Source organism: Berghia stephanieae, chromosome 11 (genome assembly GCF_034508935.2).
Source record: "Berghia stephanieae isolate SIO BIC M18660-M18661 chromosome 11, UCSD_Bste_1.3, whole genome shotgun sequence".
Classification (NCBI taxonomy): domain Eukaryota; kingdom Metazoa; phylum Mollusca; class Gastropoda; order Nudibranchia; family Aeolidiidae; genus Berghia; species Berghia stephanieae.
Genome location: NC_088370.1, coordinates 18,034,666 through 18,054,983, shown reverse-complemented (window position 1 = coordinate 18,054,983; position 20,318 = coordinate 18,034,666). Strand labels below are relative to the sequence as shown.

The 20,318-nt window shown below is 35.6% G+C and overlaps 1 protein-coding gene across 4 annotated transcripts in view; it reads right to left on the bottom strand.

Annotated features, from left to right (window-relative positions):
* LOC144957296 (MICOS complex subunit MIC27-like) overlaps positions 1-5,202 on the bottom strand; it is a 29,743-nt gene extending 24,541 nt beyond the window's left edge. For 2 of the 4 annotated variants that reach the window (XM_078888405.1, XM_078888402.1), the window contains exon 1: positions 5,050-5,202. In XM_078888405.1, coding sequence (XP_078744531.1) covers positions 5,050-5,061 — 12 coding nt within the window. In that variant the 5' untranslated portion in view covers positions 5,062-5,202. The remainder of the gene's footprint in view (positions 1-5,049) is intronic. The other 2 variants (XM_078888406.1, XM_078888403.1) reach the window with 1 other exon arrangement.
* Positions 5,203-20,318: the final 15,116 nt, after the last annotated feature.

Here is a 20,318-nt window from a genome sequence, read left to right as displayed (position 1 = left end):
CAGGTGTGTCCCTGGGCACCGTTGGGTCCCCTCTTGTTCCTTATCTACATCAATGATTTGCCTGAAAGATTGTCGGTAGGAACTCAACTGAGACTATTTGCGGATGACAGCATTTTGTACAGAGCAATAAGGCATGAGAAAGACTCAGGAATTTTTCATGGGACCTTGATTCCAGAAAATTACCAACAAAAGAAAGATAATACACAATACACAACAACACAATAGAAGACGTCACCAAATCAAAATATCTCGGAGTAACAATAAACCTGGAAAGACCACATTGCAAACATATGCAGTAAGGCAAACTCCACCCTGGGATTCTTGAGAAGAAACCTCTTCAGCTACAAAGTAACCATAAAAGAGAAATGCTATAAAGTTTATGTTAGACCAACACTCGAGTAGAGCGGTAAGGTATGAGATACCGTTCACACCTCCGAAATTAGGTAAATAGAATCAATTTTTTAAAACCTATAAAATTCGTTCAACAAAATCCTCAAACAAATCAAAGTCATATGACACCCCACTTGAAACCATTGAAGGAAAGGAGAGAGAAGAATAAACTAAATGTGTTTTACAAAGGTCAGAAAAACCAGGTCAGGTTTCATTACACGGCCTCCAACAGAACAAGAGGAATCCTGGCAAATTTATGTTGCCACAATCTAGAGTGGACTACCATCTTCACTCGTTTCTGCCCTCAACTATACGACTTATGAACAATTTGGATAACTCCCAGTAAAACAATTGGGTATGCGGCTGCTGAGCCTTCCATGAGGAAGTTTCAGCTTGAAGAGGAAGAGGAAGAAAAAGAAACAATTTTACCAACAGCAAAACTAGAACTTTGTTTGTTTTGGTAATATTCAGCATTTTTTGATGTTCATAAAACGGACATGACAAATCTTCTGATAATGAACTCCCTGCAAAATCGAATCGCCATTTGAGAATATGGAGAGAATCTGGACATCGTTAATAATTTCTGCAGCCACGCGGACATTTTCGTTCATGTCTTTTGTCATTATTGAATGGAGGGAAGCTTCATCTTATTGTTGCAAAGCATACAATGTGTCCTTTTTCTTGTGCTAACGTCATCTGAGGGAAAACACATATTCTGCCTCCTTGGACAGTGGGATGATGAGAGATTGTCTAGATCGGGATAATTTGACAAGTTTTCTTGTGATTTCTCATTTTTCACAGCGAGCCTTCTGATTTTTTTGTGGCCGTATATCAAGAGCGACAGAATTTGTGCCATTTGGAATCATTTTGCTTCAACAGGACTTCAGTGTATCCTCAGTGTATCCTTCAACAGACAAATCTAGCTTTTCACTATCATTTGCTAATCCGTTAAAAGTCTTAACACCATAGCTGGTAGAACGCTACGCTACAAAAGGCACGCACACCATTTACCACAATATTTCCGCTTTGACAGAGCTGGGCATTCTAATTTTTTTTTTTTTTACCTCTTGACAAATTAATCATTTTGACCAATCCACCTAAATACTGCACTTTGTCATTATATATAAATGTTAGTAGTTAGTACAAGATTTAGTACATTGTCAATGCCATGATCTAATGGGTTAAGTGACTTGATCACGAGATTGTTGGTGATGGGGTTGAGGCGGTTCATGACGGTCGTGTTAAAACAGATGATGATACGGACATTTTAAACCTGAAATTTGATTTGAACCATATTATTACGCAAACCACAATAATAACATAACTTTATTGAATTAGCGTGACACATAAAATTGATACTTAAGCGATATCTAGGTGCTCGGTATGCTGCTAATGATGATGACGATGATGATCAAGATGATGATTCTTATTCTTCTTCTTCCTCTTCTTCTTCTTCTTCTTCTTCTTCTTCTTCTTCTTCTTCTTATCTTCTTTTCTTTATTATTATTATTATTATATCATTATTATTATTATTATTATTATTATTATTATTATTATATTATTATTATTATTATTATTATGAGGTGGGTAAAAGACGAAAGAGTTCAAGTAGACACTGTTTCGTGACATCGCCGACCCGAAAGCAGACGACACAACTGGCAACCGCAGAATGCGATGCATTGGTTATGGATATCTTCACATGAGCAGGCGGCTATTATTTTCAAATAATTCTAATTTAATTAAGAAAACAAAAATTATACTCTTTGAAAGCTATCGGAATATACAAAAGATATGAGAGGGGAAAAGATCATTGGGTTTTTTTTCTTCGTATTCGTATTCGACCACCAAAACTTTGATTTCTTCGATTTCACAATCTCATGTTCAGCGTTCCAATGTCGGCAAAATTTGAAATAACCAAATTGGTGGTATACTTTTGGATTAAAAATAAATACTTTTGAAAATTCTGTTACTGTATTGGTAAATCAATGAATTTGATACGTTGTATGTGTTATGAATAAATGATAAGTTATACTTCCGATTTCGATTTAAGCAACAGTGTACATGTGTACTCGGTACCGATGACGTAGTCTGTGACCTTTTGACACCAAAGCAAAATGTCGTTGTGAAGGCGGCAAGTTTCATCACCACCGTGAATTTTTACACGATTTAAATTTAAATTGCTGATATCTCAGCTCTTGGAGTGATGAGAAAGTGGTTCTATATCACAATTTAAACCTTAGAGCACGAACTTTTTTTCATTAAAAAATCATGCTTTCATCACTAATTTGCACAGTTCGGTGGTTTTATGTCCCTAATTCCCCTAGCTAGAATGAGTGAGTTAAAGTTAAAGCTTTTTAGTGCCAGTCACTTTTTTTTAAGAGTTCTATTTTAAACATAAAGATAAGCTGTCTTTTGAAATAATGATGCTGCTGCTTGAGGAATTCACCCAAGATTACTGGCTAATTTACCCAAAACTAATGACAAATTTATCCAAAAATAGAATTTTAAAAAGAACACTTTTTCATATTAAAAAAAATTTGTCTCTGATGAAAATTGATTTTAAAAAATGAAAATGAATTGGACATAGATTAAATGAAGACAAAGCGAATACTTGTAGACTTTAGCCTTGTACTTGTACTTGTAGGTACTGGCTTTGTCTCCCAATGAGGATAATTAAAAACAAATCATTCTTAACTTAAAACTTAAATTTTAATTATTTCATTATTGAAAGAAAGATCTTTATTCATTGGCATTGTTGTTATTACATTTGTAATACTTGAAACAAAAAATTACTCTTCACCTATTATAATGAAAAACAGTGGGCAGAGGGTGGAAAACTGATTTAGAAATAGAAGAAGAAGAGTTCCATATATATAGGTACCGTACTGTAGTTGTCTTACACACACTATCTCAATTTATTTTTTCCGTCCTGATTTTATGTGGACATTGTGTTATATGTTGTTAGAAAAGCTTTTCCTTTAGATCAGTCACTTTGACTTTGACTTTACTTTCGACTTTTTTCCTCCTTTGTAATTTCTATCTGGACTTCCAAATGATTCATGATTTTGTCATTCTCGTCAAATGAAGGGGGGCTGGGAATAAACTACTTTAGTAACCATACCATTACTATAATATTTTCATTTGCATAATCAATTTGATTATCAATAATAATAATAATAATAATAATAATAATAATAATAATAATACAAAAACAAACAAAAGATTGCCATGGAGTCTGAATAATCTGTTGAATGCACATGCGCATTAGAATTTGAGTCCGAATAGTCCGAATAGCCACATTAGAATTAGACTATTCAGACTTGAGTCCGAATAGCCGCAGCCTCTTGCAATTATTGCAATAGTTGCCTAAGTTGCAAGTGCCTACATTTCAATGGCATTGACCGGAGTTGACAGATAAAATTGAAATTGAAATTAGATTAGGCACTTTGATAACTCCAGTCCAGTGGCCGCCGATAGGCTCACTGTAAGGTGAAACTCGTTTTTTGGAACTGTATTTTTGACCCTTTACCGTGTTGGTCACCATGGCGTTATTTGTGAACCTATGTGACTAATTTTGGTATCATTATAAAGGGCACAACACAAGCTTTCTAACAGTGTATTTCATTCTCAATTCCTGATTGTATTTCTCAGAAAACTTATGTAATAAAAATTTATAAATTTTTGAATTATAAGAACTTTTAAAATTATGGATACATTTTAATTATACTTCATACATCGATAGACAATTAATTGAAGAATATCTCTGCCAAATTTCATCAAAATTGATACACTCGCTCATTATTTTATTTTTCCCGCCACCAACCCCACTTTTTAGGACAAAAACCTCATTTTTTTCCATTTTCATTTATCCTTAATTTTTTCCATACATGAAAATGATTTATATGAAAATAAAGCTTATTTTCTGACCTTTAAAATGATATCTAAACTTGCCATTTATTTTTTAATTGAAATAAAATTACTGAAAACAATAAGTGGGCCATGTTGACTGCAAGACTCAAAATTTCCCGATCGCCGCGAGATGCTGGTTTTGAGCCAGCAGTGAGATCACAGATTCTCTCTGTAAAGTTGACAAAAAATTTCAGTAGAAAAATATAAATAACTCTGGAACCGTAGGTCGTAGAGAAACAAATAAGGTATCAAATTTTATGTTTTTTCAAGTCCCATCCCCCTGACTGAGTCAAATCAAGATATTTTGACTTTGAAAATTTTATCAAAAAAGCTTGAAATTAAAATTAGACGTCTAGGGCCTAAAAATAAATAGCGAAGTTGAATGTAAGCTTCAATTTAACTACAAAAACAGACTAACTGACGCAAGCGAGTTAGTTAAATTGACTCTGCATTTTCTTATTTTAAAAAACTTTTTCGGTCGGCGGGGAAGCAGCAGAGTTAATCAGCTGATTTAAGTTCACTCGAGTTCAACTTTCAACTGTCAACAATACTCAACGAAAGTGAAAGAGAGATGAACGAAGAAATCTGACGAGCAGTTCATTTCGTATGTCAATGTCATGTAAACACAACTTAACGTTTTGTTATAACAATGAGAATAAATAGCCTTCAGAAGAAAGTCAAGATAAACAACAAAATAAGCAAAACCGATTCCACTAAAAACCGTTAAATTTCTGAAGGACACGAACTTACCAGCGCCGCCATTGTCCAAATAATAAATCGAAAAGAGGAAAAAAATATTCCCGTAGTATTAACATTTCGGTGTATAATTTATTAAGCAAAATTTAATGGTGCTTTCATGCTTAGTCCAAATCAAAATTTTAAACCGTGCCTTACATTTTATATTATAAATATGTCTGAGTATTTTCTTCGAAATATGTGTGTTCCGGGTATTATTTTTAGCTGAATTAATCTTTTATGCAAAAGTAGGTATAATAGTGCAATTAAAATCTTTTTTTTTTTTTTAACATCATGACGCAGCGGAGGCAACTCAGTAATAAGAGACAATCGCTGTAGGCACAGATGAGTAGCACCCCTTGAACGTATAATTCTCTGATTTCAGTGTATTGTTGTCACAGAAACTGTCTGAACTGGAGATAACCAAGACCCTAGAATTTCCATTTCGTATCAAACGATAATATAGGCGTTTTTTATTTGCAATAGAAAATTAGAATTATATTATTTGAAATTTTTGGGTTTTTGTTTGTTTTTGTTTGTTTGATACAATACAATACAATACAATACAATACCTATTAAGAACTAAATTAGGCCAATAGTGTTTCCTTTGGTTCCCTATCACAGTGATATAAAACTGATATAATATATGCATTAGTAAGACATAAAGTGCAGGATATCAATTATAAAACACACATAACTAACTCATCAAATTCAAACTTAAGGTGCTCTAATTCCTTATCAACACGGTTCTTAAAAACGTTGACCTTCCTCGCAGTTCTTAAAGAGACGTGGAGAGAATTTCAAATATCTACGGTCCTGAAAATTAAAGAATGGGCACGTATTTAGGTCGAACACCGGTCTTTGGAGATTTTGAAGACTCCACCTCATGTTGACGTCAAAACTGCACATTTGAAGCATTCCCTGGAATCCAAGTCAATCGTGTGTACGATCTTGTAAATTTGAATTAGATCACCTCTTAATCTTCTGTACGTTAGAGAAGGAAGTGAAAGGCGTTCCAATCTTTCCTTATAAGACAGATGATACAATGATTTATGCTTTATGAAATGGAGTATCAACTGGTTTTTAAACTCAAGGTGCTACCCCAGTTCATCACTAGGACATATAGGATGAGGCACAACGCCTATAGAGCGTTATCACAAGTAGTGGCAGCTTCTAATGGTGTTCACACTACTATGTTATGACGATCAATCCAATCCGCACATTCTTTACCGCACTCGTGCACGGTCGCAAACCCACCCGGGAGCTTCGTCACAACACACCATTCAACTAGATGCTCTGCGGTTTCGGGTTCTTTCCTACTGCTGAAGCGATTTTGCCGTTAGGCAGGTTCTCGACTGAAGCCGATTCGTTACCACCCAGTGTCTCCTCTTCCTGGAGGAGAACCCTGGTAACTTCTCACCTAGTTTCGAGAAGTGAATCTGAGACTAACGGAAACAAGGTTAATTTATTTTCCTTTCCTGTACCACGATTATCCTATTCTCTTCATAAGAATTTGAAACAAAAGGTCGGGATAATAATGCCGATACAGAACATGTTGAGTAATCCCTTCTTGGTCGTGTTTAGAACTTTTATTAGGGGGTGGTTTGGGTCTTTCCCAAAGAAAAAAAATAAAGTACCCATTTTTGGCGGTTTTAATAATTCTGTTCGTCATTACACAGATAACAATGCCATTTTAATTTGTGCGCATAGCGAGTTTATTGTTCCTGTTGCCCAGTCGTTCAGATCTATCGGTTTTGAACTAATGGGGCATATAGCATATTATGCATAGAGCAGATTAAACTATCACGTGACATTGAAATAATTTTGTTCGTTTTCAGGGTCCCTCCACAAACATCTACAATGGAATCCTGAAAAAGCCAACACCACCGGGTGGACAAGAAAGATTGAAAGATTGCTTGACTATACGCAAGGTTCACTCTATCCATTATCAATGTACACACTAAGACAAAGAACAAAATATTGGGACTAAAAAGTGGTGTTGACTTAAGGCAGAGTGTCGACTCTATCAATATCCCACTCTATCAAAATAGGAGTTTGAATTAATTGTGCGCTTTGTAATACAATTCAAGCTATTGTCTTAATGAAGATTAATAAAAAGTGTATGAGTAATGCTTATACTCATCAGTCTGGCAAACATCTTGCATTCAGTAAGAGACAATTTGAAGATTGTTTGCCTGCTTTCCACTTATATATTACAACTATCGCCCTCACTCCCTAAGACCCCCCTCCCCTCCCCCCACCGCCCCCCAAGAAAAAAAGAAGAAACATTAACAACAATCAAACAATTAAATCAATTAATAAAGAAAAAAGAAGAAAACAAGAAATACAAAACAAAAACTAAAACATTATCGGTTATAGCGGTGGAAGGCAGGGATTTCTCGGGTTTTCTGCATTTTTCTACGTCACTCGTGATTTTGCTGAAGGGGTTATTATTAATATAGTGTATCTTGAAGATACCGTAAGTGTATTGTGGCAAATAAATGGGTGGACTAAGTTGTTCTACCAACCACTGCCTTTTTTTCACCATTCACTAGCATCGTAGTCAGATTTGAAAGTGTCAACAAAATATTATACATTTATGTGTAGATAGATTTTCTTTGATTCTAATTTAAAATATTATGAAAGGGATTTGACAAAATTTCCCATCGATGACTTCCTCAGAAAATTTACAACGTAGGCACAAGACAAAATATTTTCTTATTTTTTATTCTTTAAAAAAGAAAAAAAAATATAACGACCAACTTTTTAGAAAATTATAAAGGATGAATAATCAAAGGGAGACAATCGTGTAATATAGTCATTGAATATAATTTTTCACAAGTTATGTCCCCTTAAAAAACCTTGCTTAATAAAGATGATAAGATTGCATCTGTTCACCTACACCGTTAGTAGTTCATTACCCTTGTAATTTAAAGTTGTTGCCCCTTTTGAGTATAAAAGGACATGTTTTCGAAATGAAGTTCTCTTAGTATGCTAATGTCCAGAGAGTCTTCAAGTCTTATTTTCTTTTTTTTTTATTTATCAAGAGCCATCCGGCTATTTACTGGGTACATTTCAACTACAATGGATTGCTGGGTTTTTTTAAAATTTACACATCCAAGAATACAAACAGTCGTAGTGAGCAGTGAAACGTATGGCATAGGCAGTGTGACATTGAGAATACCGTATTGGTAAGGCTCGAACTTGGCCCGACATTTGTTTTTGATAATATATATATATATATATATATATGTATGTATATATATATATATATATATACATATATATATATATATATATATATATATTTATATATATATATATATATATATATATATATATATATATATCAATGACCTCCTTGACAACATAAGATCCAAAGTTAAACTATTGCAGATGATACCTCAATTGACATGCGTATTTCTACAGAAGACGATTGTATCATCTTAAACAATGACTTAGCACGCTTGGAACAGTGAGGATAATGGCAGATGCAGTTTTGCATCAAATTGCAATATCCTTCCAATAACAAATAAGAGGTCAAAAGAAAAAGGGAAAAAGGAGGAAGAGGATGCTCTGAACCGAGATGCATGGAGATGTGGCTTTCATTATGGCCACCATGTAAAATGCGGGATGAGCTGAAAGTAGAAATAGAAGAACAACAAATAAGAGGTCAAAACTAACCTACAAGTATACGCTCCATGGACAGCAGATAAATCGATCAAAATCAACAAACTATCTTGGGATAAAGTACTCTCAAAGACCTGAAATGGAGCAATCACATAATACAATTAACATCTAAAGCAAGCAAAACAAGCAGGTTCCTCGATAGAAACATTAAGGGTGCCCCTGTTTTGACCAAAGACTATGATATTGTTAGATCCATTCCAATGGGAGCACAGTAACTCACTTCAACAAATATGTAAAAGCTGTGGAAGCCACGTCCTGGAGGGATAAGCCATGATGATGATGATGATGATGATGATGATGATGATGATGATGATGATGATGATGATGATGATGATGATCATGTGTATTGTGAACTGGTCCCCATACTCGGGGTTACCACAGATGATGATGATGATGATGATGATGATGATGATGATGATGATGATGATGATGATGATGATGATGATGGTGATGAAGTGCAAACGTATAAATGAGAAAAAAATACAGAGAATAACAGTAACAGCAGGACTAAATTATTATAATTTTTATACATAATCTCACCGAATCAGGACATGCAATGGTTGCCTTTTTTTTGCATCCACTCTTCTCACTCACTCATTCAGTCCTCTCTCCAGGCCCGCTGGCACTTGAGGCGATGCAAGGGACTTCTTCCTTGTCCTGTCAACAGCTATTCCGGAGGGCCACCTCGAGGGACAGACCTCTCTGCTTTAGGCCAATCTCCACAGGTACGTCCCCAGGTCTCATTGTGGCGGCCTCGCCTCCTCTTTCCCTGGGGGTGTCCATCGTAGGACCTTCCTTGTCAGTGTTTCTTCAGGTCTGCGACAGACATGCCCCAACTATTTATTGCCATATTCTCCTTTTAACAAGACTCTCCAGAGACTCCTTTAGCTCTCAGGTCTTCATTTGAGATTGTATTCGGCCAGAATATATCTTGAAGATGTGTCGTAAACATTTATTTATTTTGGAATACCCAGTAAGTATATCTGGATGATACTTTCTGTAATCTTCCACCATTTTGATCAACATTCTTTGCTACCGGTTATTTCCTTTTTTTCTTAGAACAGAGACAACTCATTTAGGAACCATGTACAGTGGAATCCCTAAAAAGCCAACACTGCGGGAGCAGAAAGTTTCGTTGACTTTAGGAAGGTTAATTACAATGGAGATCGATTGCTTAAAGAATCCCCCCCCCCACCCCCCGCACAAAAAAAGCAACCCCCCCCCCAAAAAAAAAAAAAAAGAAAACAACAAAAAACAACAACAAACAAAACAAAAATCCAACAAACTTGAGCTTTTTTTTATACAGCGGAACATCACTAAACGTGCTCAAAGCGCTTTCAAAACAGAATCATGTCTGGGTAGTTTACCCGATTACCTGTGCGGCTGTGTGGTTTAGTTGTATGACACTCGCCTTCGGATCGGAAGGTCTTCTCGCCGTACTCAGGTATAAAATGAGTACTGACCGTAAACATGTCTGTCGAAAAAGTTGTATTATCGTCTAACAGGCGCCATGCCTAGTCCTTCATGTTAACCCTCTCCTTAGCAACCATAGAGAAATCGTCACATTCGTTACGATGAAATCAACAATTTTCTCATTCTATATCACAAAATTTAAAGAAGCTTTTTTGTTATACCTGTAAAAACTTGACACTGTGTTGAAGAGCTCATTTTGCTGAACAATAATATTTATAGAATGTACGGTTTGCGTTTCTGCTTGAGTTCGAAACATCTATTTTAGTGTTGGTTTGGCCTGATGGTGGAGGGAACATTCTGGAAATGGCTGGTAATGAGGGAGTTAAGTGTTGCTGTTGGCTAGGGGTCCCTTGTAAAGCACACTGAGCATGTTTAGTGGGTATTCTTCTTCTTCTAGGTTCCATGCCTGGTCCAGGCTTCGGATACTGCATGAATTATCTCTCTCCATTCCTCCCTGTCTCTTGCTTTTTCAAACAGCTCTTGGATTGTTATGTTGGTGAAGCCCTTCAGTTGGTCTATGAGTGTTTTTCTTTGTCTCCCCCAGGCGCGTTTACCAGGTATTTTCCCACAACTTGCCAGGTATTCATTAGTGGGTATAACGCTATATAAAAGCTCAAGTTTTAACGTTTTAACTGTTGTACTATGGGAAAACAACAAATACAAAAAATTGTCCAGGAAACTCGCCCATCAAACACCGATCGATTTAAATGACGATCATCTTGGCAAAATCTCTCAACCGTTGGACGTGACGAGGTGTAAATGGATGAATGTGACCAGTCGTATCAAAGCGGAACTATGTTGAGATGAATTTGGTGTTTTGAATTGAATCTATTTATAGCCACACGTTAGAAACCTTGGATCAATTTCTATTCGCTTTGGTTGAACATAAACATCTGCAAATTTCTTTACATTACAAAAAGCTCAAAGTTCCTAGGTGACCCTTCGTCTCAAAACGGTATTATGTCGGAATGATTAAGATGCTGAAAATTGAATTTATAGCCAGAAATATCAGACTTGTAATGAGTTTTTATGTTTTATTGAAGAGAATGAATATCGTATCTTAGAATGCTAAAGAGCAATAGTTCAAATTTTTGACCAGTTTAGCTTTAAGTTGGCTTTTTAGCATCTGTTTCATCCCGACATAATACCGTTTTCAGACGATGGGTCACATATTTTCTATCATATTAACCAGTTAACTGCTGTACTCGAGAAAGCTACGTATTTTTAAATTAAAAACAAAAATTGGCCAGAAAACGTTCCTTTCAAATATTGATCAATTTAGAAGAATCCCCATCTTGGCAAAAAATCTCGAGAGCTCCCAAGGTGAAGGTCATTTAACCCTCTCCTTACCGACCATAGGAAAATCGTCACGATACAACCAACGATTTTCTCATTCTGATTTCCTTTGTACCTCACAATATTTTAAGAAAATACGTTTATTATAGCTATAAAAACTCGATACTGTTTTGTAGAGCTCATTTTTGCTGAACAATAATATTATGTATAGAATGTGCTTCTTGCTTTTCTGTTTGAGTAAGAAAAATCTATTTTTGTGTTGGGTAGGTGTGAAGTTTTGTAAAAAAAATTGGAAAATGGCCGGTAAGGAGAGAGTTTAAAGATCGACAATTCGAAGAACCACTTTTCTGGCCAATCTTTTAGTTACGTGTCTTTCTAGAATGGAGTGCGATGGCTAACTCTCTCCTTACCAGCTATTTTTAGAATTTCCCCTGAAAATCCACTCCCACCCACAAAAAAAAAATAGACTGTTCCTAATCCAACAAAAAAAAAGTAACAAGTGCATTCTATACAGAAGGTTGTTCAGCAAACTGAGCTCTACAACACAGTGTTAGTAGTTATAGCTGAGTAGTCAAAGCATTTCTTTACATTTTGTGATGAACAAGAGAAATCAGAATGAGAAAATTGACGGTTGTATCGTAACGAATTAAAAAAAAAAGCTTTTATATAGCGCAATATCCATTAAACGTGCTCAAAGCGCTTTACAAGAATATGACAGTTTTGCTATGGTTGATATGGAGAGGGTTAGCTGGTTAAATTCTAAATCCGCTTTCCAGGGTCGAAGTCCATGTCATCCTGAAATAATACCGTTATCAGACGATGGGTCACAAAATAAATACAATCCTAATTATTTGAGAGGATGACGACGATGCGTGTCCACTTATCAAATTGTTATGGTCTAGTTGTTATCGCTAAGGAAATGATGCCCTCTTACCAACGTAGATAAATATATTATACCCAGTCCATTTTAACAACAATGTCAAAACTAGCATATAATTGCGTTTTGGTTGACGTGTACATAATATAGATATGCAGGTCTGAGTCTGACATCCGAACCCACTTGGGGCCTAGTTTAACATTGTTGTAATGGACAATATTTGTGACCCCCTCATCTCAAAACGGTATTAAGTCGGGGTGGTTAAGATGCTGAAAATGGAATTTGTAGCCAGAAATATCCGACATAAGTTGAGTTTATATGCTTTATAGAGGAGAAGGAATATCATATTTTACTGAGCTAAATACCCAAGTTTCATATTTTTGACCAGTTTAATTATAATTTGACTTTGTAGTACCTGGTCCATCCCGACATAATACCGTTTTGAGACGAGGGGTCACATTTTGCGTCATGTTTTGAGATTTCCATTACAACAATAATGAGCCCATAAGGATTTGGTTTATCAGACCTGAAAATAATTGCACGGTAATCAGACTTCAAAATACAGTTTTTGACCTTCATTGGATTGTCGGAAAGAGGACAAGCCCGAGCTTGGAAGAAAGGGTAGGGGGGGGGGGGTTCTCCAACGTTACGAAATATTCAATATTGGTCTAAAACTGTATTATAACAACCCAATTGTACAGTCTCGTCCAAAAACATCGCATATTGCATATAATTTGTGCAGATCTGATAAAACAGAATATATTGGGCTCATTGTCGTAATAGGAATATATTCAAGCCAAGGCAAGAAAAAATAAAAAAAGAAAGAAAAAAAAATACAAAAAAAAAACAAAAAAACACACATTGTCCATTGTTTAATCAAGCCCATAATTGGCTTCAACAGTCTCCACTTCTCCCGTAATGACGCAGAGTAACTTAGTAACTAGCTCTAAACTATCGGAACAATGGCGGACGCCCTTGTGAAATATTTCTCCGACGAGCATAAAAGTATATCCAGAGGAAAATGACATAATAAATCTGATAATCTTTTGACTTTTATACATTCTGATCACAAGACATATGAAAAGTTCTAGCCAGCATGAAGAATAAAAAGTACCGATTTTCTTTTTTTAGAACCAAGATGGTCGCCGTTGCTGGGCGCCGTGACATCAGACTATTGAATCCTATTACGTTCGGTTAACAGACCAGTTAAGGCGTGCACCAAATTTTGAGCGCATTGAGGCATTGCGTTTATCCAAAAAGCTTCAAACATCCGCCAGCCGAATATGATATTCCAAGACATAAAACTATGTATAGATACTGTGCATTTGGTCAAGAAACTCACAACCACTTGCCATCCGGAAATATAACGGACCAACACACAAAACTATGTGTAACCTTGAACGTTTATAGTCTGGATAATACAGTTTAGTGAGAATTACTCATAAAAATGGATGGCAAAAAACAATAAAAGAGACCTGAGTGACGTCAACTTCATTCTATTTATATAAGGAACGAAATGGACGTCATTCAGCTCTTTGTTATTGTTTTCAGACAGTCATTTGAATGATTAGTTGTCACTAAATTCTATCAATCAGACTTTAAACGTTTAAGGTTACACATACGTTTGTGGGTTGAAACGTTATATTCGGCTTGTGGATGCTGTGAGATTTTTTTTACCAATCCGCAAAGATCAATATTAAAACGATTCTTGCAACAATTGGATTCAATAGTCTGATGTCACGTCCGCCCAGCAACGAGCAGCTTGGTTCTAAACAAAGAAAATCGGTACTTTTTATTCTTCATGCTGGCTAGGACTTTTTCACATGTCATGTGATCAGAATGTATAAAAGTCAAAACATGATCAGATTTATGTTTTTCTCCTCTGGATACACTTTTATCATCATCGGAGATGTATTTAATAAGAGCGTCCATTGTTCCGATAGTTTAGAACCACTTACTAAGTTACTATACGTCATTACGAGGGGAGTGACGTCACGACTGTTGAAGCCTATTGTGTTTAGTATATCTATTTCCTTTCCGTTTCTTTTCTTTTCTTTTCTCTCACTTCTTTTTAATTTCTTGAGGAGAGCCCAGAGGTAAATAAATCACCTCTTTTTTTTATTTCTTTCGAATGTTTTGAAATAATGTCGAAGTTCAATTAGTGACCCGTTCCCTGCTTATCTGACCATCGGCTGTAAATAATTGTGGGGTTGACACTTCACGGACGCTCATGTGTGTGTGTGTGTGGGTGTTATTGTGTGTGTGGGTATTATTGTGTGTGGGTGTTATTGTGTGTGGGTGTTATTGTGCGTGTGTGTGTTATTGTGTGTGTGTGTGTGTGTGTTTGTAAATAGCTACTGATTGGAATCAAAGCCCATATCCGTCCATCATTTCAGGTTGACATGTCGGTATGTCGACAAATCAAACACAGGGCTTGGCAGATTGGTAGTAATTAAAAAAAAAAAACGGATGATAAAATTCCATTTTTTTTTTCAATACGAATAACGCATTTTATTTCTTTACTCTGGAAAAACCCATATTTGAAAATTTGGCCAAAAAAACTCGTCCTTCAAATATCGATCGATTTAAATGACCCTCATCTAGGCTAAAACGCTCAAACCTGGGACTTCGTGACGAAGTCCCAGGGTTGAGATGAGGGTTTTTGTCAAGACAAAGGTCATTTAAATCGATCGATATTTGAAGGACGAGTTTTCTGGCCAATTTTTTAAATATGGGTTTTTCCAGAATACGGCAATATAGATGGTTGATAAATTATGAGTGGGCGGTGTATTCAATATAGAATAGTATTAGTAGATATTATTATTATAAGATTGTTGGATTATTGCGTTTGCAATTTTGAACCAGTCGTCAATCGCTTCAGGGCCTTGAGAGCGACGCACTGGAATAGGCATCAACAGTAGTGACGTCACTTCCCTCGTAATGACGCATAGTCACTTAATAACTGGTTCTAAACTATCGGAACAATGGCGGACGCCCTTATGAGGAACATAAACGTGTATCCAGAGGAGAAAAACATTATAAATCTGATCATGTTTTGACTTTTATACATTTTGATCACACACACACACACACACACACACACACACAGAGGGAGAGAGAGAGAGAGAGAGAGAGAGAGAGAGAGAGAGAGAGAGAGAGAGAGAGAGAGAGAGAGAGAGAGATTCTCTGCTAACCGTTCACCAACATCAATTAATGATTGATAATTTCAGTTGAAAGACTTCAGATGTTCTTGGCCGACTTCTTTTTCTTCTTCTTTTTCTTCTTCTTCACTACTACGATTACTACTACTACTACTACTACTACTACTACTACTACTACTACTAACTACTACTACACTACTACTACTAACTACTACTACTACTACTACTACTACTACTACTACTACTACTACTACTACTACTACTACTACTACTACTACTACTACTACTACTACTACTACTACTACTACTACTACTACTTCTACTTAACCACAGCCACTCCATAAGTCCATTCTAACACTCCCAAATTAATTTTTGTTTATATTATCTGATTTCACGATTCACTGATCTGGTTATGACACTTGGACCTTCCTACTATGACAGTTATCACAAGTATGTAATACCATTGGTATGTATTTGACACAACTACCCTTAATGTCCTGACAAAAAACCATTATCAGATCACTATTACCCTTTAACACCGATAGATTAATATTAACAACTGGTCAAAAATTCTCGAGCCGCTCTTTATCAACCAAATGTAAACTGTGCTGCTCGAAGCTAGAAGAAATAAATAATAATGTGAAATTGAATGAAAGCTTCAATTTAATTACAAAAAAAAACAAAACAAAAAAAACAAAACAGATCAAATGAACGTTTTTGGTTTCCCCTTTATCAACAAAACAGGATGAATGAAATACCACAGATGAATGAGATGATGTGGTAGTGGCGTAGTTAAGATGAATAAACAAAATATTGGTTGGCAGGAAATAGTATGTTCCTTTGTAAGGAAGCACGAATTAAATTTTAAAATTTTGATCTTTCTTCTTTACAGTATGTAAAAAACGAAAGGTCTGGGATGAGTGAACAAATGAATGGTTTATAGTAGATATTGCGCTTTGTAAATAAATGGTCAATATTTTAGTGCTCACCAAAAAAAATGATCCATTAGATTCATTAAATTGTACATTTCAATAGAACTCACTGTTCGTTTTCATTTTGTCCTAGGCTAAGAGTTTAACAATGCTACGACTAAAACCACGCATTACAACAACGACAAGCGCAGCAGTACCAACAACAACAACAACAACAACAACAATGATAATAACAGTAAAAACAACAACAATAACATTAACAACAAAAAACACCAACACCAACAACAATAACAGCAATAACAACAATAACAACAACAACAACAATTACAACAATAACAGTAACAACAACAACAACAACAATAACAGTAGAACAACAACAATAACATTAATAACAAAAACAACAACACCAACAACAATAACAGCGATAACAGCAATAACAACAACAAGAACAATTACAACAATAATAATAAAAACAACAATAACAGTAACAAAAAAAACCCAACAACGACAACAACAATAACATTAACAACAAAAACGACAACACAACGAACGTGACACCATAATACTCATAATAGAAAGGTAACCACTTGAAGAAAAAAAGTATGAACGAAAAAAAAAACAACCCAAAAAACAATAACAATACCCCCCCCCCCTCGCCCCCCCCCCCCCCCCAAAAGAAAAAAAAGAAAAAAAAAAAAGATAAAAGATAAACCCCCCCCCCACTCCCCCAGAAAATCGGAAAAACGAAGAATAAAAAACAAACTCTTCCCCTCCACAACTTCCCTTCGCCCTTTACAAAATTAATAAGCTAATTTATTTTTGTTTCTTGAACAAACAGAATACTCAGGTTGTATGTATCTAAATCATGTTCAATGTGTTTTTGCTTAGTAATACTTTTTGGTGCAATGCGTTTGGGTAAATACTCACAAAATCCGCCAGTCAAATAGATATAGATAGTATGCAGATGACGTTACTCAGGTCTTTGTTATTGTTTTTTGCCATCCGCGTTTATGAGTAATGCTCACTGAACTGTACTAACCTGACTATAAACGTTCATGGATACACACAGTTTTGTGTGTTGGCCTGTTATACTTCCGGATGGCAATGTTATGAGCTTCTAAGCCAAGTGCATACTATCTATAACGCGCCAACACACACACAAAACTATGTGTAACGGATTAACGTTTATAGTGTGACTGATATAATTTAGTGAGAACTACTCATCAAAATGGTAGTGAAAACCAATAAAAAGATCTATAAAAACAATAAAAAGAGTTGAGTGAGCTAATTTTGTTAATTCTATTTATCCTTATTAATGTTATGTGTTGCAAGATTCAGTTCATCAATTTTTGTTAGTTGACTTTATCGCAAAAATGAGTTAAACTTAGACTATCTTAGCATACACACACAAAAAAAGAAACCAACCCAACAAAAAATCAAAAACAAACAAACAAAAAAAAAAAAAAAAAAAAAAAGAGCCACTCACACACACAAACAAAAAAAAAAAAACAAAAGAAAAAAGAAAAAAAAACACGAACAAAACAACAACTAAAAAACAAACAAAACAACAATAACTAGAAGACAAACAAACAACCCATCCAAAAAAAAAACAAACAGCAACCCAAAAAACAAAACAAAACAAAATCCACCAAAAAACAAAAAAAACAAAAAAGAAACCAAAAACATAACAATATTAGCCAATCAAGCAGAGACTACATGTTTTTATAAAAACTTATGAAAAAAAAATTCAAAAGTACCCATAACAAAATACAAGATAAATAAAAACAATTATATTATTGTAATCATAATAAACTAGACCCTACCTTAAGTAATTTTCTCGTCAGCGACGGAAAATCAGTTGCACTAAAAACGCTCTTAAAATTGTTCCGTTCACTGATCACGGATCAAAGAAACGAAAATCGCCTCAAAAAAAGTGCAACTGCCCCACGTGCTCCTATTTTCAGGTCTGATAACAAACGCAATTATGGCCTTGATACAACATTATTGTAATAGACATTTTTTTTAAAACGTTGGTTTGAGAGTATTTCCATTACGTTTCAACTTTCAAGTTTATCTACTTTTAAGTAACGGGTACATATATGCAAGTCTGCCATCCAAACCCACTTATGGGCCCAGTTTAATATTGTTTTAATGGACACTAATTTGCGTCATTAAAAAAAAAAATTCCATTACAACAATGAGCCCATATGGAATTGGGCTATAAGACCTGAAAATATTTTCACGTCGGTTTAAGGACATTTATAAATCTCTATTACCGATATGATACGCATGATTATAATAACTTGGGCTATCAGCCCTGCAAATAAGTACACGTTGGAACTAACCAATTATATAATTAATTTTCAACGTGTCGAAGTGGAAAATGTGTGTTCTCCTGGATAATAACATCATAACAGGTGCCGGAGCCAAATTGGTTTTGCAGATCCCGATGCTGAGATCGACACGAGCAGCTGGAACTGTTTTGAGAAAATCCGCCCCGGCACAAGCTCGAGCTGCAAGCTGTTGGTGTAGCTTTGGACAAAAAATAAACAAACTATTCGTGATTTGGATGGAACAAGACAGAGTAAAACTGAACGCCAGTGTGAGCGATAATCTCATAACAGTACGATGTTGTGTGTGTGTGTGGGGGGGGGGGGGGGCCCTAATGCTTAATAAATATACTATTTTAGTTAATATAACTTTCCTTGCCTTATCAGTTATAGATAGTATGCGCTTGGCTAAGAAAATCACAACATTGCCATTCGGAAGTATAACGGACCAACACACAAAACTAATGTGTAACCTTGAACGTTTATGGTCGGGTTAATAAAGACAGTTTAGTGAGAAATTGACGTCACTCAGCTACTTGTGTTATTGTTTTTAGAAGGTAATTTCAGAGATAAGTTCTCACTAAATTCTATCCATCAGACCATCCACGTTCAAAGTTACACATCGTTTTGTGTGTTGGTGTGTTGTAATATACGACTGGCGGGTGTTGTGAGTATTATAGTTAAACGCACATCACCAATACGTGGTCTGGTGGTATGACACTCACATTCTAACTTGTAAGTTCCTATTTCGAGTCCCGCAGTGTTTGAACCCTTGAATAAGGGCTCTTTACTCATATTTACATTTTCTCACCACACTCAGGTTTAGAATGAGTACCTCTTCGGTAACAGCATTATTGTATGTGTCGTAATACTATATTGTATAAGCGCCCTACAAGCGCCATGTATTACAAACATGTTAAATATTGCTGTTGGCTTGGGGCCCCTTTTAGACCGCCTTGAGCACATTAGGTGGATCTAAATCTAAAATTGCCCTGCTATTACCACCCTCTCGGAAAAAAACCCAATTAAGACAGCAATGATAACAGGGAACTAAATGATGATGTCAAAATACTGGTTCCAATCTCATTGGAAGCGTAAAACCAGTCTTCTAGGGAGGACTGGACTACACATACATCTTGCAACTGAACTTCTGGTTTCAGAGTGATGGCATCTTATTTTCAAGTCTAAGTAAATGCTGGTCCTCGTCAGTAAAGATCATCCATCTTCGCTCTTTATAAACCCCATAATCATAAGAATCTGCCTATATAATCCTGCTACTAAAATAGTTATGCCACCTTATGATTCAATATGTAACCTATTCATTGTCCATTCATTGCCCGGAGGAGTGATACACACTTCCAATGCGTTTTGAATCGGAAAAGAGGAAGGAGTGACGTCACAACTTCTTTACCCTATATTGGACTCTATGGAAGAAATCAATGATTCGAAAGACATAATAAAGTATAATACGTCCTGACGTTAAAGTCTTAAGGCAAAAATGGTAAGTGATCTCTCTCAGTCTCCG